General features: G+C 62.0%; 2 protein-coding genes across 7 annotated transcripts; one reads left to right on the top strand and one right to left on the bottom strand.

Moving 5' to 3' along the window:
• Positions 1 to 75: 75 nt before the first annotated feature.
• AP1M2 (adaptor related protein complex 1 subunit mu 2) lies at positions 76 to 4,013 on the bottom strand. The gene is made up of 12 exons (XM_066207709.1): positions 3,681 to 4,013; positions 3,215 to 3,371; positions 3,064 to 3,131; positions 2,826 to 2,956; positions 2,593 to 2,740; positions 1,929 to 2,055; positions 1,709 to 1,851; positions 1,460 to 1,531; positions 1,219 to 1,377; positions 736 to 861; positions 314 to 389; positions 76 to 183 (listed from the first exon to the last, which is right to left on the bottom strand). The coding sequence occupies exons 1-12, from the start codon at positions 3,720 to 3,722 to the stop codon at positions 161 to 163; spliced, it is 1,272 nt and encodes a 423-aa protein (XP_066063806.1). The 5' UTR covers positions 3,723 to 4,013; the 3' UTR covers positions 76 to 160.
• Positions 4,014 to 4,852: 839 nt separating this feature from the next.
• SLC44A2 (solute carrier family 44 member 2 (CTL2 blood group)) lies at positions 4,853 to 21,233 on the top strand. Of its 6 annotated transcripts, none has more exons than XM_066207680.1 (22): positions 4,853 to 4,924; positions 7,339 to 7,387; positions 7,643 to 7,716; positions 8,711 to 8,795; positions 8,902 to 8,986; positions 9,576 to 9,692; positions 9,775 to 9,835; positions 9,941 to 10,064; positions 10,801 to 10,884; positions 11,119 to 11,231; positions 12,156 to 12,287; positions 12,425 to 12,524; positions 12,680 to 12,772; positions 13,047 to 13,131; positions 13,217 to 13,479; positions 13,565 to 13,659; positions 14,031 to 14,134; positions 14,451 to 14,524; positions 14,602 to 14,672; positions 14,812 to 14,900; positions 15,232 to 15,316; positions 17,676 to 21,233. In XM_066207680.1, exons 1-22 carry the CDS (start codon positions 4,882 to 4,884, stop codon positions 17,780 to 17,782), a joined length of 2,133 nt encoding a protein of 710 aa, XP_066063777.1. In that variant the 5' UTR covers positions 4,853 to 4,881; the 3' UTR covers positions 17,783 to 21,233. The 6 variants fall into 6 exon arrangements, with proteins under 6 accessions (XP_066063777.1, XP_066063775.1, XP_066063773.1 ...); XM_066207678.1 differs by lacking the exon at positions 17,676 to 21,233 and adding an exon at positions 15,699 to 16,045; XM_066207681.1 differs by lacking the exon at positions 4,853 to 4,924 and adding an exon at positions 5,980 to 6,064.
• The last annotated feature ends 1,254 nt before the right edge of the window (positions 21,234 to 22,487 follow it).

Raw genomic sequence — 22,487 nt, 5'->3', positions numbered from 1 at the left:
CCCTCAGATCCCCCCCAGGCCCCTCGGATCCCCCCCAGACCCCTCGGAGCCCCCCCAGGCCAGCAGGACAGGCGGTCTCAGCTCCATCTTTATTGGGGCAGAGGAGGGGGGCGGGCACGGGGGGGCCATGGGGGTCCATGGGGGTCCATGGGGGGCCCCCTCAGCTGGTGCGGATCTGGTAATCTGTGAGACAGAGAGAGGGGGTGAGGTGGGGGCCCGGGCGGGGGTCCCGGGGGAATGCAGGGGGTCTCAGGGGGGTTTGGGGGTCTCAGGGGGGTTTGGGGGTCCCGGGGGTTTGGGGGTCCCCGCTCACCGCCGCTCTGGGTGATGTAGCGCACCCAGGGCAGCGCCTGGTACCCGCTCTTCTCGATGATCTTCATGTACCGCACCTGGGGGGGCACCTGGGGGGTTACCCCTGCCCCGAAACCCCCCCAGAGACCCCCCAGCCTCTCCCCAAAACCCCCAGGATCCCCCCCTGGAGACCCCAGACCTCCCGAGACTGCCCGTCCCACCCTCATGCCGTCCGCAAACCCTGGGAGACCCCAAACCCCCCAGAGACCCCAAACTCCCTGAGACCCCAAAACCCCCTGGAGACCCTAAACCCCCCTGGAGACCCCAAAACCCCCCGGGAGACCCCCAAAATCCCCTGAGACCCCAAAACCCCCTGGAGACCCCAAAACCCCCCTGAAGACCCCATTTCCCTCCCTAATCGGGACCCCAAGCCCCCCGGGGCACCTGGATGCCCGAGACGGTGAAGTAGGGGATCTCGAAGCGCACGGCGATGGGCGGCCGCCCCTCCTCCTCCTCCTTCTCCACGCTGGGCAGCCCGAAGTGCGCGCGCAGCAGGTGCTCCTTGCCCCCCTGCGACCCCCGGCGGCGACACGTGGCGACCCCCGAGGACAGCCCCGGACAGCGCGGGGCGGCACGGGGGACGGCCCGGGACAGGGGACACGGGGACAGCCCGGGGGGGAGGACGGGACACGAGGGGACACCCCGGGACAGGACTGGGGACAGGGGACACCCCAGGGTAGGGGGGACACCCCGGGACAGGGGACACGGGGGGGGACACCCCGGGGCAGGTTTGGGGACACAGGGGACACCCCAGGACAGGTTTGGGGCCACCCCGGGACAGGTTTGAGGACACAGGGGACAGTTTTGGGGACAGGATTGGGGCCACCCCAGGACAGTTTCGGGGACCCCGGCCCCCCGGCGGCTCACGGGGAAGGCTTTGATGCTCCAGAGAACCACGTTCCTCTCGGGCAGGTACCGCGCCGAGCCCGCCGTGGTCTTGAACTTGGGCGAGTCGGCGTCGCTGGGCACGGGCACGGCGATCTCCACCCCCGCGGCCACCGACTGCCGCTTGAACTGCGCCTTGGCCTGCGGGCCCGGGCCGTCAGGGGCGGCGGGGGCCGGGGGGGCCCGGGGGGCCTCCAGGGGGCGGGGGGACCCCCCGACTCACCTTGACCATGATCTCCACGCGGCTGTGGGAGAACTTCTCGATGATGGACTCGATCCAGATGAGCGGCTTCACCTGCGGGGGGCACACCTGGGGTCACGCCTGGGGGGGCACACCTGGGGGGGCACACCTGGGGGGATCCCCATGGCCCCAGGAGGGTCCCAGGCTCGTGGACAGAGGGGCTGGACACATGTGGAGGGGTCCCAGCCCCTAGGTGGGGGTCCCGGCCCCAAAGAGCCCCCGCGGCCCCACCTGGGTGTGCAGGCGGTAGGACATGAGCTCGAAGTCGCCGTCAGGGGGGATGAAGGAGATGGTTCTGTCGTTGTCGAAGCGCGACAGGCGGACACACTGGTGGAACTTGACGTCCTCCAGCTCCACAGACTTGTTCTTGCCCCCTGGGGGGAGTGGGGGCTCAGGGGGGCTCAGGGGGGACAGGGGGACACGGGACACAGGGCACAGGCCCGGCACTCACGGCCCGTCAGCTCGAAGAGGACGCGGTCGTTGAGGCCCAGGCGCAGCTCGGGCATCCCGGAGAGGAAAACCTTCAGCTTGATGGTGCCCACCACCTCGCTGAGCACCACGCTGCCGTTGGCGCTCACCTGCGGCACGGCCCGGCTCCCTCAGCATCCTCAGCCTCATCTTCCTCAGCCCCAGCCCCGTCCCTGCCCTCACGGCTCGTGGATCCCTGTCACCATCGTCGTCCTCATCCCCATCCCACCCCAACCCCACACCAATCCCCATCAAATTCCACCCCAATCCCCATCCCACCCCAATTCCATCCCAATCCCAATCCCAATCCCATCCCACTCCGATTCCCCTCCCTATCCAACCCCAATCCCCATCCCATCCCACCGCAATCCCCATCAAATCCCCCCCCAATCCCACCCCAATCCCCCTCCCCACCCACCCCAATCTCACCCCAATCCCCATTCCATCCCATCCCACCCCAATCCCCCCCAATCCCCTCACCAGCAGGTTGACGGGCTCGATGACGTCGATGAACACCTGTCCATCCCATCCCACCCCAATTCCCCTCCCTATCCAATCCCAGTCCTCATGTCCATCCCACCCCAATCCCCATCAAATCCCCCCACAAACCCCCTCCCCACCCACCCCAATCCCCCCAGTCCCCTCACCAGCAGGTTGACGGACTCGATGACGTCGATGAACACCTCGTTCTTCTTGTAGCGGATCCCCTCGGAGCGCCAGGACACGGCGTTGGTCACCGTGGTGGGCACCCGCGACTTCCCCGTGTCCAGCTTGTTCCCCTCCTGCGTGATGTACCTGAGGGGCTGGGGGGGCTCAGGGGGGGCTCGGGGGGGGCTCGGGGGGTGCTCGGGGGGTCCCGCAGAGCCCGCCCCGCACTCACTCCTGCAGGATCTTGCTGTCCGTGGTCTGGGGGAAGCCGAAGTCCATCAGCTCGTCCAGCAGCTCGTAGACGATGACGAAGTTGTCGCGCACGCTCTCCTCCTCCAGCTCCTTGAAGTACTCGCAGAACACCTGGGCCAGGGGAGGCGACACCTCCGTCACCTCCCCCCCCCCACTCCTGGGGAGGGGACACCCTGATTTGGGGTCACCTGAACCCCCCGAGACCCCCCCGAGCTCACCTCCACCACCTTGTAGAGGAAGGAGAAGACCAAGGAGGCGTTCCCGTTCTTCCTGGTGGTGGCCACCACTGCGGGGGGGGGGGGTTAAGGAAAAAGGGGGTCCCGGGGGGTCCCCGAGGCTGGGGGGTCCCGGGGGGTCCCGGAAGGATACGATAGAGGTTGGCGTGTTTGATCCACAGGAAGTGGACGTGGCCGTAGGTGAGGACGGGGCTGAGGGTCCCCTCCTCCTCCCGCTGCAGCAGGACCCCCATGAAGTGCTCGATGTCCCCCGGCCCCACGTCGCCCTTGTAGCTGCGGCTGATCAGCGGCTGTGGGGTGACCCGGGGGGGGGGTCAGGAACGGGGTCACACCCCCGCCCCAAAAACCGCTCGCCCCAAACCCCCGGGGTCACGGGGTCACCGCCGTGACCTTGGCTGACCTTCGGGGACAGGGGGGTGTCCCCAGGAATTGGGGTGACCGCTGGTGGGGTTTGGGGAGGGGGGCCACACCTGGAGCACCCGCCCCCCAAATCCCCGGGGTCACGGGGTCACCGCCGTGACCTTGGCTGACCTTCAGGGGCAGAGGGGCCCCCAGGTGCCCCCCGGGGGGTTTTGGGGTGGTCTCGGGGGGGGTCTCACCTTCCCCTTAAGGTCCAGGATGAAGAGGGCGGAGGCGGCCATGGCGCCCGCGCGCGGCACCGTCACCTCCGGGCCCGTCACACCTGCCCAGGTGAGCGGCTGCGCCCGCGGCGCCTTCGGGGCCTTAAAGGGGACGGTCCTGCCCCACCGCCCCCCCCCCGGGCTCACGGGGGGCTCGGCCGCCCCCAGCCCGACCCCGCGGTTTTGGGGCGGGGGGCGCGGGGTGGGACCCCGAGATGGTTCAACGGGGGCGGGGTTGGGATATCTGGGTGCCCCCACCCTGGGGGTCTCTGCGCCCCCCAAATTCTCCCTCGTGGGGGGTCCCCGCAGCTCCTGACTCCCCTGTTCCCCACCTTGGGGGTCGCTGCCCCCCCCAGACCCCGCAGGGCCCCTCATGAGGGGTCTCCACACCCCCCAGACATCGGGTCCCCACCCTGGGTGGTCTCTGCACCCCCAGACCCCCCACGGGAGGGTTCCTGTGCCCCCCATCCTCCCCTCTGGGGGGATCTCGCACCCCCAGACCCCCGGATCCCCCTCGGGGGGTCCCTGTACCCCCAAATCCCCCACCCTGGGTGGTCTCTCTCGGGGGGTCCCTGCACCCCCAGACCCCCGAATGCCCCTCGGGGGGGGGTCTCTGTCCCCCCAAATCCCCCCACCCCGGAGAATCTCCGCACCCCCAGACCCCTCCCGGGGGGTCCCTGCACCCCCAGACCCCCGGATCCCCCTCGGGGGGGTCTCTGTCCCCCCAAATTCCCCACTCTGCCAGGCCCCCAAGCCCCCAGATCCCCCTCGGGGGGTCCCTGTACCCCAAAATCCCCCACCCTGGGTGGTCCCTCTCGGGGGGTCCCTGCACCCCCAGACCCCCGGATCCCCCTCGGGGGGGTCCCTGTACCCCAAAATCCCTCACCCTGGGTGGTTCCTCTCGGGGGGTCCCTGCACCCCCAGACTCCCCTCGGGGGCTCTCTGTCCCCCCAAATCCCCCCCCCCGGAGAATCTCCGCACCCCCAGACCCCCGTTTCCCCGCCGGTGCATCCCCCGGTCCCCCCGGAGCCCCGGGCGGGGCGGGCCAGCCGCGGGCCCGGCCCCGGGGGCGGGTCGGTGCCGGAGGCCGAGCCCGGAGCCCGCCCCGCCCGCAGCCACAGCCCCGGCGGTACCGGGGGGCACCGGGGGGGGCACCGGGGGGGCACCGGGGACAGCGCCCATGGAGCGGCCCGAGGGCAGGAGGGACCCGGACGGCGATTACGGTACCGAGCATCCCCCCCGGGGCTGGGACCCCCCGATTTTGGGGACCCTCAGGGGTTTGGGGACCCCCCCCCAAAAGCTCCTCGGGTTTAGGGACCCGTAGGAAACCCCCTGGTTTTGGGGACCCCCCCGGGCTCGGGTTTAGGGACCCACGGGCGTGGGAACCCCCCTGGATTTGGGGTTTTAGACCCTCCAGCCTTGGGGGGATCCCGCTGGATTTGGGGGTCCTGGGTTTGAGAACCCCCACAAGTGTGAGGACACCCCGGTTCGGCGACGCCCGGGTTTGGGACCGTCCCCTGAGGGGTCTCCCGTGGTTTTGGGGCGCTGCCGGGGGGTTCCCGGTGTTCGCTGCCAGCACCGCCACCCCTCCCCGGGGCTCCGCGGCCTCCGGAGCCCCCCGAGCGGCGGGACCCTCGGTGTGTCCCCCCGGTTTATCCCGGGGCGGGGGCTCCCCCCGTTTTCCCGGCCTTTGTTCGCAGCCCTGACATCACCGGCGGCCTATGGGATCCCGCCGGGAGCCCGCCGTGATTTATTTACCGGAACGGGAGAACCGGGGCGGGGACGGCACCGGCGTCACCGGGGGCGGGGAGGGGAGCGGCGCCGCCCGCCGGGCCCGCTCCCGCCGGGGACCGGAGATTTCCCGCCCGAACCGGGCATTTCCCGCCCGTCCACAACCTCTGGACTGGGCTCCCCCCGGTGTCCCCCTGTTCTCGCCGGTGTCCCGCGGTGCCCGGGTTCCGGTGCTCCCCACGATTCTCCCCGGTTCTCGCGGGGTCCCCCTGTGTCCCCCCGGTCCCGCCCGGTGTCCCCCGCTGTCCCCTGTGTCCCCGCTGTCCCGCCCGGTGTCCCCCCGTTGTCCCCGGTGTCCCCCCGCTGTCCCCTGTGTCCCCCATGGTCCCCCCCCTGTCCCCCCGCTGTCCCCCTGTGTCCCCCCCGGTGTCCCCCCCCGCCCCGCCGCTCTCCCGGGGCGGGGTTTGCGCCACGTCCGCGCCCCGGGGGGCGGATTTTGGGCGGGGGGGCCCGTGACGGAGGCGGGGTCGGCTCGGCCCAGCCCGGCCCGGCCCGGCTCGGGAACGGCTCCGGGCGCTCCGGGGGGCTCGGCGGGATGGGGGGACACGGGGACAACTACTACGGCAAACACGGTACCGACGGGCCGGGGGGGCCTGGGGGGGCTCGGGGGCACCTCTGCGGGTTCTCCCGGGGTCGGGGGGCGCCGCTCTGGGGCGGGGGACACTTTTGGGGAAGGGGGGGGGTCCCGCGCGGTTTTGGGGACACCTTTTTTTTTTTTTGGGAGGGGGTTTCCTGCGGTTCGGCGCGGAAAGAGTCAAACGGCGGCGGGGGGGGGAAGGGGCGGAAAAAAACAACCCCCCCCCAAAAAAAAGGGCGGAAAAACCCAACCCCCCCCCAAAACGTGCGGAAAAAAACATCCCCCCCCCCAAAAAAAAAAGAAAAAGGGCGGAAAAAACCCCCAAACCCCCCAAGAAATGGGCGGAAAAAGGCGAAAAGCGAAAGCAAAAGCGGCCGCGCCCCGCACGAGGCGGGGGAGCGGGGTTTTGGGGGGTCCGGGGAGGCACCCCCGGTGTTTTTGGGGGGGGCTCCCCGGTGTTTTTGGGGGCTCCCCGGTTTGTTTTGGGGGGCGGATGAGGACGCCGCGGTTTTGGGGGCCGCCCTCCCCTGGGGAAGCGCAGAACCGGCCCGGGTGGGACCAAAACCGGCTCCGGCGGTTCTGGGGCGTCACCGCGCCGCCGGGATGGGATCCCGGGGGGCGGGGGGGGGGTCCCGGGATCTCTCTGCTGCTTCTGACCCCCCCCTCGCCCAAAACCGCCGGTCAGGGGGGGTTTGGAGAGGGGAGATGGACCCCCGGAAAAGGGTTGAGCTGCGGAACCCCCCCAAATATCCCCCAAGCTGCCGTGACACCCCAAAGAAAGATCAGATCTTATCGCGGGGCTGCTGTGACCCCCCCCCCCCAAAAAAAAACCCCCACCTGGTCCCTGTGGTGGGGCTGCCGTGACCCCCCGGGATCCCCCCGAAATCCCGGGCCCCTCCCACGCTGGCTCCGTTCCCACCCTAAAAATAAAAGCGGCGGCGCCGGGGAGGCTGCGGTGACCCCGCGGTGACCCCCGGTGACCCCCCGGTACCGCAGCCCCTGGGTGCTCCCCTGGGCTTTGGGGTCTCCGGTGTTCCCGGGGGGTTTCGGGTCCTTCTCGCCGCTTTTTGGGGATGTTTTCGGGGCGGAGCCACCTGTGGGAATGAGTTTTTCCCAAAGGGATCGTTGTTGTTTTTTCCTCCTCGTTCCCGTAATCCCGAGGGAATTCGGGGTTTTTTGGGGGGCTGTGGGGCAGAGGGGGGGTGAGGATGAGCGCCTTCCTCCTGCCCCATTCCCGTTCCCCGATCCTTCTCCTCTTCCCCTGCATAGGAACGCCGCAGAAATATGACCCGACTTTCAAAGGTCCCATCTATGACAGGTGAGCTGAGCGCCCCGGGGTCCCCAAATCTGGAACCCCAAATCTGGGACCCCAAATCCAGGACCCAAATCCTGGTCCCCAAATCCATGATCCCAAATCTGGGTCCCCAAATCCACGATCCCAAATCCGGGTCCCCAAATCCAGGGTCCCCAAATCCACGATCCCATATCCGGGTCCCCAAATCCGGGTCCCCAAATCCGGGTCCCCATATCCAAGTCCCCAAATCCAGACCCCAACCCCGCTGTCCCCCGGCAGGGGCTGCACGGACATCGTCTGCTGCGTCCTGCTGGTGGTGGCCATCGTGGGCTACGTGGTGGTCGGGGTCGTGGGTACGTCCTGGGGGGGCTGGGGGGCTCTGTGGGGTCTGGGGTCTGCAGGGGGTGTTCTGTGGGGTCTGTGGGGTCACGGGGGGCTCTGTGGGGTCTGTGGGGGCTCTGTGGGGTCTGGGGGCTCACAGGGGGCTCTGTGGGGTCTGGGGGCTCAGGGGGGCCTCTGTGGGGTCACGGGGGGCTCTGTGGGGTCTGGGGGCTCACAGGGGGCTCTGTGGGGTCACGGGGTGCTCTGTGGGGTCTGGAGGCTCAGGGGGCTCTGTGGGGTCACAGGGGGCTCTGTGGGCTGCAGGGGGCCTCTGTGGGGTCACGGGGGGCTCTGTGGAGTCTGGGGGCTCACAGGGGGCTCTGTGGGGTCACGGGGAGCTCTGTGGGGTCTGGAGGCTCAGGGGGCTCTGTGGGGTCATAGGAGGCTCTGTGGGGTCTGGGGGCTGCAGGGGACTCTGTGGGGTCTGGGGGCTCAGTGGGGTCTGTGGGGGCTCTGTGGGGTCTGTGGGGGCTCTGTGGGGTCTGGGGGCTGCAGGGGGCTCTGTGGGGTCACGAGGGGCTCTGTGGGGTCTGGGGGCTGCAGGGGGCTCTATGGGGTCATGGGGGGCTCTGTGGGGTCTGGGGGCTGCAGGGGGTTCTGTGGGGTCTGGGGTCTGCAGGGGGGGCTCTGTGGGATCACAGGGGGCTCTGTGGGGTCTGGGGGTGCTCTGTGGGGTCTGGGGGCTGCAGAGGAAGCTCTATGGGGTCTCAGGGGGCTCTGTGGGGTCTGTGGGGTCACAGGGGGCTCTGTGGGGTCACGGGGGGGTCTGTGGGGTCACGGGGGGCTCTGTGGGGTCTGGGGGCTCACAGGGGGCTCTGTGGGGTCACAGGGGGCTCTGTGGGGTCTGTGGGTGCTCTGTGGGGCCTGGGGGGTCACAGGGGGCTCTGTGGGGTCTGTGGGGGCTCTGTGGGGTCTGGGGGCTCACGAGGGGGGTCACCCCACCGTCCCCATCCCGTGCCCCCCCAGCCTGGACCCACGGGGACCCCCGGAAGGTGATCCACCCCACGGACAGCCGCGGGCAGTTCTGCGGGCAGCAGGGGACCCCCAACGAGTGAGTGTGTGGGGCGGGGTGCAGGGAGAACACCCCAAATCCCTCGGGGGAGCTTTCCCCCCAAACCCGGGCGTGGATTTTGGGGTTTTTTGGGTTTGTTTTGCAGGAAGAAACCTTTCCTGTTTTACTTCGACATCGTCAAGTGCGCCAGCCCGATGGTGCTGCTGGAGTTCCAGTGTCCCACCACGCAGGTAGGGCCCGGCCCTCGGGGTTACCTGAGTCTGGGGTGCCCAAAGCTGGGGGTCCCCAAATCCAGGATCCCCAAATCCAGGGTCTTTAAATCCCTGGTCCCCAAATCCAGGTCCCCAAACCCGTGGTCCCCAAATCTGAGGCCACAAACCTGAGGTTCCCAAATCTCTGCTCCCCAGCTCTAGGATCCCCAACTCCAGGTCCCCAGATCTGGGGTCCCCAAATCCAGGACCCCAAATCCTGCTCCCCAAATCCAGGACCCCAAATCCTGCTCCCCAAATCCCTGTTTCCCAAATCCAGGACCCCAAATCCAGGTCCCCAAATCCAGGTCCCCAAATCCCTGCTCCCCAAATCCAGGTCCCCAAATCCAGGTCCCCAAATCCAGGGCCCCAAATCCAGGTCCCCAAATCCCTGCTCCCCAAATCCTGCTCCCCAAATCCAGGTCCCCAAATCCAGGTCCCCAGATCCCTGCTCCCCAAATCCAGGTCCCCAAATCCAGGGCCCCAAATCCAAGACCCCCAAATCCGGGGTCGCCAGCTCCCTGCTCCCCAAACGCGGCTCTGCAGCCCCGCCGTGTCCCCCCCCGTGCAGATCTGTGTCAGCAGATGCCCGGACAGGTACATGACGTACCTGGCTGCCCACGGGAACCCCGCCTGGCTGGATTATTACCGGGATTTCTGCACCGCCGAGTTCGGGAACTCACGCAAGGTGGGTTTTGGGGCCGGGCTCTCCTCGCCGTGGCGTGACTCCTGCCCGGAGCACTGACGTCCCGCTGGTTGTCCCCACCCAGGCTCCCCTGGAGGTGCTCAAGGACAGGGAGTGTCCGGCCATGCTCATCCCCAGCACGCCGCGTACGTCCGCGATTAACGAGGAGCTCGTTAACGGCTTGGGGTTTTTTGGGGGGAGTTTTGGGGTTCGTGTTTTCCCAGCTGAGCCGTCGCCTTTTGTCTCACCAGTGGCACGGAGATGTTTCCCGGCCATCCAGGCCAAGAAGGGCGTCATCATGGTGGGCAACGAGACCACCTACGACGACGGCCGGGGGCGCCGCAGGAACGTCACCGAGCTGCTGGAGGGGGCCAAGTGAGTCCCTGGGGGGTGATGGCCCTAATTAAAATCCGCTTCGTTAGTGCTGCGTCGCTCCTTTGGGGTGTCGGGTGCTTGGCAGGGATCCTGCACCGAATCCAACGCTGAAATCCTGAACCAAAGTCCTGCGCCAAAATCTCTTGCTGAAATCTTTCAGTAAAGTCCTGCATCAAAATGCTGCGCTGAAATCCTGCGCCAAAATCTTTCACCGAGATCCTGCACCGAAATCTTTCACCAAAATTTTTCACCCAAATCCTGCACTGAAATCGTGTGCCAAATCCTGCACCAAAATCCTGCACCGAAATCCTGCACCGAAATCCTGCACCGAAATCTTGCACCAAATCCTGCACTGAAATCCTGCACCAAAATGTTTCACCAAAATCCTGCACCGAAATCCCGCACCAAAATCTTTCACCAAAATCCTGCACCGAAATCGTGTGCCAAATCCTGCACTGAAATCCTGCAGTGAAATCTTGCACCAAATCCTGCACTGAAATCCTGCACCAAAATGTTTCACCAAAATCCTGCACCAAAATCCCGCACCAAAATCTTTCACCAAAATGTTTTGCCAAAATCCTGCACCCAAATCCCGCGTTGGAATTTGGGGGGCGGCAGAGGAGGCACAGAGCAGACAGCTGCAGGCAATTCGCCGTGCGGAATTCTGGAATTCTCCTGGTTTTGGGGTTCCCCCCCCGGCTTTCCTGCTCCATCGGCATTTCCCGTTCCCTTGCAGGAAAGCCAACGTGGTGCTGGAGACCCGGCAGCTGGCCATGAAGATCTTCGAGGACTACACGGTGTCCTGGTACTGGATCATCATGTGAGCAACGACTCGCGGCCTTCCTGAGTTTTAGAATTCCTGGTTTTTACGAGGATCGCAATCCTTGCTCCCGGCTTCTCTGCAATTTCCATCGAGCAAAGCACGAGCAGGGACATCGCTCCTGTCTGTCCCTGCCGTGGCTGTCACGTTTTGGGGGTGCGGGGCACTCTGGGAGGGTGGTGACACCTGGCTGTCACGTTTTGGGGTGACACCTTGGGTGCCTTCCTCCCGCAGAGGCCTCGTCATCGCCATGGTGGCCAGCCTCATCTTCATCGTCCTGCTGCGTTTCCTGGCCGGGATCATGGTGTGGGTGATGATCGTGATGGTGATCCTGGTGCTGGGATACGGTGAGCAGCGGGCTGGGAGCCTCTCCCGGGCTTTTCCCCATCCCTATGTCCCTGTTCCCAGTGGGATTTGCGGTTTGGGACTTCCCACTGGCTTTTCCTCATCCCTATTTCCAGTGGGATTTGGGCTGTGGAAGTTCCCCCTGGCTTTTCCTCGTCCCTGTTCCCAGCGGGATTTGCTGTGTGGAAGTTCCCCCTGGCTTTTCCTCATCCCTATTTCCAGTGGGATTTGGGCCGTGGAAGTTCCCCCTGGCTTTTCCTCGTCCCTGTTCCCGGCGGGATTTGCTGTGTGGAAGTTCCCCCTGGCTTTTCCTCGTCCCTGTTCCCGGCGGGATTTGCTCTGTGGAAGTTCACACTGGCTTTTCCTCTTCCCTGTTCCCGGCGGGATTTGCTGTGTGGAAGTTCCCCCTGGCTTTTCCTTGTCCCTGTTCCCGGCGGGATTTGCTGTGTGGAAGTTCACACTGGCTTTTCCTTGTCCCTGTTCCCAGCGGGATTTGCTCTGTGGAAGTTCCCACTGGCTTTTCCTTGTCCCTGTTCCCAGTGGGATTTGGGCTGTGGAAGTTCACACTGGCTTTTCCTTGCCCCTGTTTCTGGTGGGATTTGCTCTGTGGAAGTTCACACTGGCTTTTCCTTGTCCCTGTTCCCAGTGGGATTTGGGCTGTGGAAGTTTCCCCTGTTTTTCCTTGTCCCTGTTCCCACTGGGATTTGCTCTGTGGAAGTTCCCACTGGCTTTTCCTTGTCCCTGTTCCCAGTGGGATTTGCTCCCTGGACATTCACACTGGCTTTTCCTTGTCCCTTTTTCCCTGTTCCCAGTGGGATTTGCCGTTTGGAACTTCACGCTCTGTGTCTTTCCCGGCGTCTCCTCTCTGGCTCTGCCCTTTTCCGTGCCGAATCAGGGAATTTTCTGCCTTCTGTTTTTCCCCGCAGGGATCTTCCACTGTTACATGGAATACGCCAAGCTGAAAGGGGAAGCGGGGTCGGACGTGTCCCTGACTGACCTGGGCTTCCAGACCGACCTCCGTGTCTACCTGCACCTGCGGCAGACCTGGCTGGCCTTCCGTGAGTGTCCCCTGGAATTTCTCTGGGATTGGGGCGGCTCCCAGGGCCACGGGGGGGTCACAGCGGGTTTCGGGGGCTTCGCTGGACCTTCCCAGGAGGAGTTTTTCGGGGATTCCAAGAACCTTTTCCCCTCGCAGTGATCATCCTGTGCGTGCTGGAGCTGGTGATCGTGCTGCTGCTCGTCTTCCTGCGCAAGAGGATCCTCATCGCCATCGCCCTCATCAAGGAGGCCAGCAGGTCTGGCTGTCCCTGTCCCCGTGGCCGCTGTCACCCGTCGCTGTGGGGTTTTACCAGGGTTTAACCGGGGTTTAACCGGGGTTTAACTGGGGTTTTACCAGGGTTTAACCAGGGTTTAACCAGGGTTTTACCAGGGTTTAACCATCCTCTCTTAGGGCCGTCGGTCACGTCATGTCGTCGCTGCTGTTCCCCTTGTGCACCTTCTTCCTGCTGTGCCTCTGCATCGCCTACTGGGCCAGCACTGCCGTGTATCCTTTCCTCTTCCTCTTCCTCCTCCCTGCATCCCTCTTGCCCAGAAGTCCAAGGTCTCCCCAGGCGTGGAACCTCAAATCTCGGAGGTTTATCCCAAAACAAACCCTGGGGTGGAAGAGCAGCCGCGGGAGCTTTGGGGAGGGTGGAGTGGAGCCTGCTTTGGATTTAGGCTTCGGATTTAGGCTTTGGATTTGGATGTAGAGTTTGGAGTTAGGGTTTTGATTTGGGGTTGAGTTTGGAAAACGGCCTCTCCTTAACGGCGATCCGCAGCTTCCTGTCCACCTCCAACGAGGCTGTTTACAAGGTGTTCAACGAGTCCGCGTGCCCGTTCTCTGGGCAGACCTGCAAGCCCGAGGTGAGCGCCTGGAGAAGCCCGGCACCTGTCAGAGGTGAGACCACCGGGAGTTGACCGCCGGTGGCGTCCTGTGTGTCCCCTCCAGACCTTCAACACCAGCAACGTCACCAAGCTGTGCCCCGACGCCCAGTGCCTCTTTGCCTTCTACGGCGGCGAGACCGCCTACCACAAGTACCTGGTGGTGCTGCAGTTCTTCAACGTCTTCATGTTCTTCTGGCTGGCCAACTTCGTCATCGCCCTGGGCCAGGTGACGCTGGCGGGGGCCTTCGCCTCCTACTACTGGGCCTTCAAAAAGCCCGACGACATGCCGGCCTTCCCACTCTTCTCCGCCTTCGGCCGCGCGCTCCGGTGCGTCCGGCTCCCGTGGGGGTGGTCCGGGGAGGGGCTCGGGGAGGTTGTGACCCTATAACCAGGGTGGTCTGTCCCTCCCCAGGTACCACACGGGCTCGCTGGCCTTCGGGTCGCTGGTGCTGGCCGTCGTGCAGGTCATCAGGGTCACCCTGGAGTACCTGGACCACCGGCTGAAAGGTGGGGTGGGAATGGGGAGATGGGCGGGGTTGGGATGGAAATGGGTTGGGAATGGGGAGACGGGCGGGGTTGGTCTGCGGTGGGATGGGATGAGCCGCAAGGCGCCTTCCAACCCCAAATTCCGTGGTTTTGTGAGGTGTTTCCCAAGTGCTGTGCCGTGGCTGCAGGCTCAGCCAGGGAATCCCACACAACGGCTCATTGGAAATGCCAGCAGGGCGGTGGGAAGAGCAGTCTGGGCCTCACACTGGGCACCCAGGGCCAGAGAACAGGCTTTGGGTGCGGGAACTGTGACACCGGGGACCTTAGGGTGGCTGCTGGAAGATCTGACCGCCCTGGCTTGGGTGCTGACCCCTCTCCCCGCTCCCTCTCAGCCGCCGAGAACAAGTTTGCCAAGTTCCTCCTGAGCTGCCTCAAGTGCTGCTTCTGGTGCCTGGAAAAGTTCATCAAGTTCCTCAACAGGAACGCCTACATCATGGTGAGAGTCGCCCAAAACCCGACGCCCTTGAAGGGCTGGGGCTGCCGTGGGGAGTTGTGTCAATTTCCCTGGGAATCCTGTCTCCGGCACTGTGGGAACACGGAGCTTTGAGGCGTTTTCCAGCTGTTTTGGCTGGAAAACCTCGACCTCAGCCGGGTCCCGTGGGCCTTGGGAACGTTCAGCTCCGGGTCTCCGCCACGCCTGACCTGGCAGTGGAGGAGGAAACGCTTCCAGGGTGGGATTTGCACCTTCCCTGGGCGGTGGGCTCAGTGCAGCCCCGTTTCTCTCTCCCCTCCGTCCGCTTTTTCCGCCCCAGATCGCCGTTTACGGCACCAACTTCTGCACCTCGGCCCGGAACGCCTTCTTCCTGCTGATGAGGAACATCATCAGGTGAGGCCCTGCAGGGTTTGCCCCCAGTTCTTCCGTCAGAGCTCAAATCTGGAACTCATCCCTCTCTCTGTCCTCAGGGTGGCCGTCTTAGATAAAGTCACGGATTTCCTCTTCTTCCTCGGGAAGCTCCTCATCGTGGGAAGCGTGGGTGAGTTCTGGAAGTTTCCCCCCCCGGGGGCATCCAGCTGCTGTCACCGGGTTGCGCTGTCCCCAAAAGCTCTGCTCGAGCCACCCCCTCCTGTGGAGCTGCTCCTTTCCATCCCTGTTTTCCGTCTCGCCTTTCCCAGGAATCCTCGCCTTCTTCTTCTTCACCCAGCGCATAAAGCTGGTGCAGGACACGGCGCCGCCGCTGAATTACTACTGGGTCCCGATTCTGGTGAGCCGCCCTCTGGTTTCGGGGTGGCTTTAGGGGGAGAGGGCAGAGATGCCCCACAGCAGCCCCTCCCCACAGCCGGGTCCTCAAGGAGCTCCTTTGTTGGGGGTGTTTTTCCCGGCGCAATGAGCCCTTTGTTGGTGGCCCTGGTGCGCTGCCCACTTTGGCCTCGGCCCAGTGCTGCCTGAGGCCCTTTTGTCCCCGCTCGAACAGTCCTGCCCCTGTTCCCTTCTCCTCCTTTCCCCCCTGGGGAATGTGGGATTCAGCACTTCCCTCCTCCTCCTCCTGCTGCTGCTCTGGGTTTTCATCACAGCGTGCGGTGTGTCTCCTGCAGACGGTGATCGTGGGCTCCTACCTCATCGCCCACGGGTTCTTCAGCGTGTACGGCATGTGCGTGGACACCCTCTTCCTGTGCTTCTGTGAGTATCAGCACAAATGCCCCCCTCTCCCATCGGGGTGTCCAGTCTGGGGTTTTTCTCCCCGATCCCGGGGGTCCCTCTGCCTGGTTTTCTCCGGCTTTTTTTTTTTTCCTTTTTTTCCTGGCTCCTCACCTGCCTTCTCACCTGCTGTCCCTGCAGAGACCCCCAGCCTGTCCTGCCATCCCTCCCTCTGTTTTTGGTGCTTTGGGCTCGGTGGAATTAACCACGACTAACCTCAGATTCCCCTTTTTTTTCTCTCCTTCTTGTGTCTCTCGGCCGCACACGCTCTCTCTCCATCTTCCACCTCCGCCCTGTCTCTCTCCTCCACTGCTTTTTCCTGCTCTTCCCCTTCACGGGCTGCATCTTCCTGGGGCTGGAAAAGGTGAAGATCTGGAGAGAAACGATGGATCTCCGGAGAGGCCTTACTACATGTCCCCCGAGCTCAGCGAGATCCTGCTGAAGGGGCACCTAGAACCTTCCAAAAGCGCCGATAGCCAAGGCTAGCACCCTCCCCAAACCCCGGCAGTGACTCCAGCTGTGTCCCCTGGAAAGTCCTTCGAGGGTGGCGGGTGCCGGCCCTCAGCTCCTGGTGGTGTCTAATCCACCTTCCTGTCCCCAAAAAAATCCCGTGTTCCCGCATCGAGAGAGCCCACGCGGAGTCGGCTCCATCCAGTGAGGAGCCCGGAGCTCGCCGGGGTTTTGGCGCTGAGATCTTTGTTCCTGAGGGAGGGCTGGCCTGGCTGGCACCAGGGATCCGGCACCGAGGGGACAGGGGTCTGTGGGGTGGGTTCTGCCGCCCCAAACTGGGGGTTTCCTCTGTGTCTGCTTCAGCCAAGAGCAGCGAAACTTTCCTGGCCTTTTCCTCGCCTCTTTCCTTGTCCTTCCCTCGCCCTTTTCCTTGTCCTTTCCTCACGCTTTTCCTTGGCCTTCCCTCGCCCTTTTCCTTGTCCTTTCCTCACCCTTTTCCTTGGCCTTTCCTTGTCTTTCCCTCGCCCTTGTCCTTGGCCGTTCCTCACCCTTTTCCTTGTCCTTTCCTTGCCCTTTTCCTTGCAGTTTCCTTGTCCTTTCCTCACCGTTTTTCTTGCAGTTTCCTTGCCCTTTTCCTTGTCCTTTCCTCATCCTTTTCCTTGCAGTTTCCTCGCCCTTATCCTTGGCCGTTCCTCACCCTTTTCCTTGGCCTTTCCTTGGCCTTCCCTCGCCCTTTTCCTTGTCCTTTCCTCGCCCTTTTCCTTGGCCTTTCCTTGTCCTTTCCTCGCCCTTTTCCTTGCAGTTTCCTTGGCCGTTCCTCGCCCTTTTCCTTGTCCTTTCCTCGCCCTTTTCCTTGCAGTTTCCTTGTCCTTTTCCTTGGCCTTTCCTTGTCCTTCCCTCGCCCTTATCCTTGGCCGTTCCTCGCCCTTTTCCTTGTCCTTTCCTTGCCCTTTTCCTTGCAGTTTCCTTGTCCTTTTCCTTGGCCTTTCCTTGTCCTTCCCTGGCCCTTATCCTTGGCTGTTCCTCGCCCTTTTCCTTGTCCTTTCCTCATCCTTTTCCTTGCAGTTTCCTCGCCCTTATCCTTGGCCGTTCCTCGCCCTTTTCCTTGCAGTTTCCTTGTCCTTTCCTCATCCTTTTCCTTGCAGTTTCCTCGCCCTTTTCCTTGTCCTTTCCTCGCCCTTCTCCTCACCCCGTCTCTATGCAAACCCCAGAATTTTGAAGGATTCCCGGGCAGAGGCTGCAGAGCTTTGGCTCCACACTCGGTGCTTTATCCCGGCTTGTCCCTGTCGCCTGTCCCAGCCGTCGCTCCGGGGCAGGAGCTGTCACCGGTGGCCGCTGGGGCTCGGAGGGTTTCACTCCAGACAGTGAATTTCTCTGGGACTTCTCCTCCAGACAGCCCAGAAATGATCAAGGTTTTTAAAAAAAACCAAACCCGGCTCTTGTGGCTCAGCCACAGCTCCCAGCCAGACCCTCCCGGGACAAAAGCCGCGGTGTTGATGTTCCCATTTCCATCCCAGAAGGATCCAAATCCCTCTCAAAACACGCCCTGGGGCGCTGCGAGCTTTGTTTGGGTCTTTGTGGCTTTGTTTGGTTTTGGGGTGTTATTTTTCCACCTCGTTGGCACCTCGGGAACGCGGGGAATCGCTTTGCGTTGTCTCCAGAGCCGCGGGGAAGAGCCGAGGGGTCTCTCCTGCCCTTGGCTCTGTCCAGCTTGAGAAACAAACCACCCGAATTTCCTTTTTCCTCTCAATCCCCTCGCGCCGTTCCCGGGTTTTTTTACCCGCCCCGCGATTCCCAGAGACTTCATTTAACCCGGGAATTATTAGAGGATCCCGGGAGCCCCCATCACACCGAACCCCGCCGCGGGGCCGGGGGGAATTTCTCTCCGCAGTGGAAGACCTGGAGCGCAACGACGGCTCGGCGGAGAAGCCTTACTTCATGTCGCAGAACCTGAGGAAGCTGCTCAAAAAGACCAACAAAAGCCAGCCCGAGGCGTAGCCCCGCCTGTCCCACGTGGAATTCTCCTCTCTTGGACCTTGGACCACCCATTCCCCTCCTCCCGGCAGCGAGGGGAGTCGGTAAAAACGCGGATTTGTTGACGACTCGGCCTTAAATCCTTGTGATGGTGGCGATGAGGAGATTGTCACCGCTAACGAGCTGCGAGGCCCCGTGGCAGTGCTGCTCCTGGGCTGTGGCAGCGAGTGGCAAAATCCCAATTCCCGGGTTGTGACAGGGGCAAAATCCCAATTCCTGGGCTGTGACAGGGGCAAAATCCCAATTCCTGGGCTGTAAATCCCAATTCCCGGGCTGTGACAGCGACAAAATCCCAATTCCTGGGCTGTAAATCCCAATTCCTGGGCTGTAAATCCCAATTCCTGGGCTGTGAAAGCGACAAAATCCCAATTCCTGGGCTGTAAATCCAAATTCCTGGGCTGTGACGGACAAAATCCCAATTCCTGGGCTGTAAATCCCAGTTCCTGGGCTGTGACAGCAGCAAAATCCCAATTCCTGGGCTGTAAATCCCAATTCCCGGGTTGTGACAGCGACAAAATCCCAATTCCTGGGCTGTAAATCCCAATTCCCGGGTTGTGACAGCGACAAAATCCCAATTCCTGGGCTGTGACAGCAGCAAAATCCCAATTCCTGGGCTGTAAATCCCAATTCCCGGGCTGTGACAGCAGCAAAATCCCAATTCCTGGGCTGTAAATCCCAATTCCCGGGCTGTGACGGACAAAATCCCAATTCCTGGGCTGTAAATCCCAATTCCTGGGCTGTGACAGCAGCAAAATCCCAATTCCTGGGCTGTAAATCCCAATTCCCGGGCTGTGACGGACAAAATCCCAATTCCTGGGCTGTAAATCCCAATTCCTGGGCTGTGACAGCAGCAAAATCCCAATTCCTGGGCTGTAAATCCCAATTCCTGGGCTGTGACAGCAGCAAAATCCCAATTCCTGGGCTGTAAATCCCAATTCCCGGGTTGTGACAGCGACAAAATCCCAATTCCTGGGCTGTAAATCCCAATTCCTGGGCTGTGACAGCGACAAAATCCCAATTCCTGGGCTGTAAATCCCAATTCCTGGGCTTTGACAGCGACAAAATCCCAATTCCTGGGCTGTAAATCCCAATTCCCGGGCTGTGACAGCAGCAAAATCCCAATTCCTGGGCTGTAAATCCCAATTCCTGGGCTGTGACAGCAGCAAAATCCCAATTCCCGGGTTGTGACAGGGACAAAATCCCCGTTCCTGGGGGCTCAGCGGCTCCAGAGGGAGTTTAATTGTGCCCTTGTCCCGCCTGTGGCCGGCCTTTCCTCACACCCGGGGAGATCTGAGCGCAGAGGTTCAGGCAGCAGCTCCTGGTGGGGTGTTCTCCCCCCTGAATGTATTGAATTCCTGTTGTTCCTTCCTGCCCCGGAGAGCCGGGATCACCTCCCATCCCTCGCTGCCCTTTGCCCCACCCCATCGGGCCCTGTTTCGGGCCCTAATTAATGAATTCTTCTAGGAATAAGCTAATTAGTGCTTTGGTAGCCGCTGCAGGGTTTGGGGCTTGAGGCTCTTGCACTCCTTGAGGACCTGCAGCTTCCCCTCCCCAAAAATCTGCATCAGGTCCCCCCAAAATTCAGGCAAACCTCCCCCCAAAAGCTTCACCTGCCTCAGGAGTCTTGGGACAGCCCCCCCAGAGCGTGGGGAGGGGGCGTGGATGGAGGTTTTGGGTTCATTCGGGGGGATTTTAGCAAAGCCAGGGCCGGCCAAACCCTCCCGCCAGGACGGGGGGGAAAAGGGAAATTTCTTTTTTTTTTTTTGAGCTGAAAAGGGTCGAATTAACTCTAAAATGTAACAAAGTGACTCAAAGCTGAAAAGCGACGGGATCAACCCTCAGAGCCCGCAGGAGCGGAGCCAGGATTTGGGATTTTTTGGGGGGGCTCCTTGGTTAAAAGAAGGAGTTAGAGAAGGGCTCTGAGGCTTTGGGGGACAATTCCCACCTTCCCCCCTCATTCGGCTCTGGGGATTGATGCTGAGGGATCCCCTCGGCTGCTTTTTATCCCAATCCCACCTTTGGGTTTTGTATCATCCAGGGTGGGGGACGTTCCTATGGAATTATCCAACGCTTGGGGGGGGGGGCTTTTGTATATTTTTTGCTTTTTCCAGGGTATTTTTAGTTGTGGTTATTTGGAGCTTTTCCCGGATGGATTTTTTGGGGGGCAGGTTTTGGTTTTCTCTCGACGCAGCCAGGCACAGCTTCCCCAGCTGGCAGCAAACGCTGTAATTTCCCTAATTTTTTTTTTTTTAAATTAAATCCCTATATTTTCCCTTTTCCCCCCTCGTTTCTCCGTGCAGCTGATCAGTGGGGCAGAGGAGTGGAAGGGGAAAAATTGACGCCAAAAAAAAGTGAAGGAAAAGGTAAAACCAGAAAGATGAAGGGAAAGGTGAAAACAAAGTTTAAAAAGTCACAGTGAAGCTCAACAGAAAAGGTGAAATGGAGCTAAAAAGAGGCAAATCCTTGGGATAAGTGGGAATAATGCAGGGAATAAAGTGAGAATAATTCAGGGAATAACAACCAGACCTTGTTCCACTTACAGTCATTCCAGCACCTCCAGCATGTGTCCTGCAGCTCCTGAAGTTCTGGATTAATTCAGTTTTTCCTCTCCCTGTGCAGGTCTCGGGGTGGTTTTGGTTTTATTTCTGCTCAGAATGTTCGTGCTGGGGGCGAATTCCCTCTCACCCCTCGATTTTCAGCTGTTTTCCCTCCTAAATCCCGACCCTTTGGCTGTGGGAAGCGGCCGAGGAGGGGCAGAAATTGAATTTCTTTGCTCGAAAAGGCAAAAAAAACCGGCAGGAATTTGGAAGGCTGGGAGGAAAAGTGGCGAAGGAGAGAAGAAATTTGGGGAAAAACGTGTTCCTGGGGGAAGCCGGGCTGGCTCGGCTGCCTCCCAGCAACACGGGATTTGAAAGGAATTAAGGAATTTTTTTATTCCCAATAAGCTCAAGTGGACTTTTAGACGTGAAAACTGATTGTGACGGGGAGCAGTGAGGGAAATATTGTAAATTAGGTTTTTTTGGGTTTTTTTTTGGGAAAACTCAGAGTGAGGGCAGCTGTCTGGGGAAATTGAGTGTCCAGAAAAGCTTCGCTCCAAGGCTGGGTTCCTTCTCCCAGGCAAAGCTCCGTGTTCAAGGCATTAAAATACGGAATTTTGGAATAATAATGCTTTTTCACCCTGTCTAGAAATGCAGCTTGTGTCCCTGCAAAACCAGATTGTTCTGCGGGGCAAAGGAAACAACCCTTAAAAAAAATGCTAAAAAAGCCCCGCAGGGCTGAGGTTTTTACAGGAAAATGCTCATTTTTCATGTGTGTTTTTGTTTTGTTTTTTGAGGCATTAATGGTGCTGTGACGCTCCGGGGTCTCTGTGCTGGTTCAGCGTCTCCACCGACAATAAAAAAAGTGCCTGTTTGGACCTTTGTTCTGTCGTGTCCTTCCCTGTGACGCCAATTCCGCCACTTTTCACCCCAAAATGTCCCTTTCAGCATTTTCTGAGTCGGGGGAGTCACTGATTTTGGTGGGAGTTTTGCTTGAATCTGAGTAATTTTCCAACAATCTCTGAGCCATAGAGGGGATTTTAAGGAGCAACGGGCTCGTTTGGACACCTGTTTAATGTCATTAAAAGCAGAAGGTGTTTTTGGGGCCAAATGCCTCCAAAAAAAGGCGTCTTTGAGGTGGTTCCCCTCAAAAATTCAATGGCTTTTAGGTCAAGACACTGAAAAATTTGCATTTTTGAGGTCAAGTCCCTTCAGAAAAGGTGGTTTTGAGGCCAGATCTCCTCAAATACGGCGGCTTTGAGGTCAACCCCCTCAAAAAAAAGGTGATTTTGAGGTTGTCGCCCTCATAAAAAGGCGATTTTGACATCAAACCCCTCAAAAAAGGCACTTTGAGGTCAAACCTTTTCAGAGAAGGATGTTCCCGGTGGAAGCCTGGCTTGGCTCAGGTGTTTCCTGGGGTGCCCCGGACGCGTCCCCTCAGGCGATCCCCTCAGGCCACCGCTCCCCTCACGGCGTCCCCTCAGCCCGGGCCCCCCCCGGCCCGTTCCCGCCACCGCTCTGGGCCCCGCCCCCTCTAGCCCACCCTCCTTCCTCCCTCTCCCATTGGTCGGGTGTTTTGTCCATCACCTCCCGCCGCACCACCCCATTGGCCCGCGCTCGCCCCCGCGCGGCCCGTCCCCGCCCACCCAGCCCGTCCTCTTCTCCTCCCCGCCCGCTGCCCGTCACCCTCCCTCCGCCGTCTCCGATTGGCTGTGCCCGCTGCCCGTCACTCTCCGTCCGCACGCGCCCATTGGCGCTGCGCGAGGCCCCGCCTCCCTCCGGCGCGCGCTCGCCCCCCCCTTCCCCGCCGGCGGCGGCCACGCCCCCGCCGCAGTCCCGGCGCCGCCGCTCCGGCCCCAGCTCCGGCCCCGCTCCGGCCCCGCCGCGGCCGCTCCGGGCCCCGCTCCGGCCCTTCCCGGGCCCCGCCGGCCGGGCCGGGCCGGGCCGCCCCCGCCAGGCACCGCCCCGGTACGAGGCGCGCCCGCTCCGCGCGGTATGACGGGGGGGGGGAGCCACGCCGAGCCGAGCCATACCGGGCCGGGCCGGGCCGGGCCGGGCGGGGGCGGTGCTGGGGCGGGAGGAGCCGGTGTGAGGTGTGGGTGTGGGGGGGGTGAGGCGGCGGGACGCGGTGA

Source organism: Chamaea fasciata, unplaced genomic scaffold, assembly GCF_029207755.1.
Source record: "Chamaea fasciata isolate MVZ Bird 193981 ecotype frontalis unplaced genomic scaffold, bChaFas1.0.hap1 SCAF_46, whole genome shotgun sequence".
NCBI lineage: Eukaryota > Metazoa > Chordata > Aves > Passeriformes > Sylviidae > Chamaea > Chamaea fasciata.
This window is presented reverse-complemented; position numbering and strand designations above follow the sequence as displayed.

Coding starts and splice junctions, on each gene's coding strand:
- AP1M2 (XM_066207709.1), bottom strand. CDS start 3,722: ATGGCCGCCTCCGCCCTCTTCATCCTGGACCTTAAGGGGAAG. Junction 2,741..2,825: donor GACAGCAAGATCCTGCAGGA/GTGAGTGCGGGG, acceptor CCAGCCCCTCAG/GTACATCACGCAGGAGGGGA. Junction 1,532..1,708: donor CCTACCGCCTGCACACCCAG/GTGGGGCCGCGG, acceptor TGCCCCCCGCAG/GTGAAGCCGCTCATCTGGAT.
- SLC44A2 (XM_066207676.1), top strand. CDS start 4,882: ATGGAGCGGCCCGAGGGCAGGAGGGACCCGGACGGCGATTACG. Junction 10,885..11,118: donor TCCTGGTACTGGATCATCAT/GTGAGCAACGAC, acceptor TTCCTCCCGCAG/AGGCCTCGTCATCGCCATGG. Junction 13,660..14,030: donor CCTGGACCACCGGCTGAAAG/GTGGGGTGGGAA, acceptor GCTCCCTCTCAG/CCGCCGAGAACAAGTTTGCC.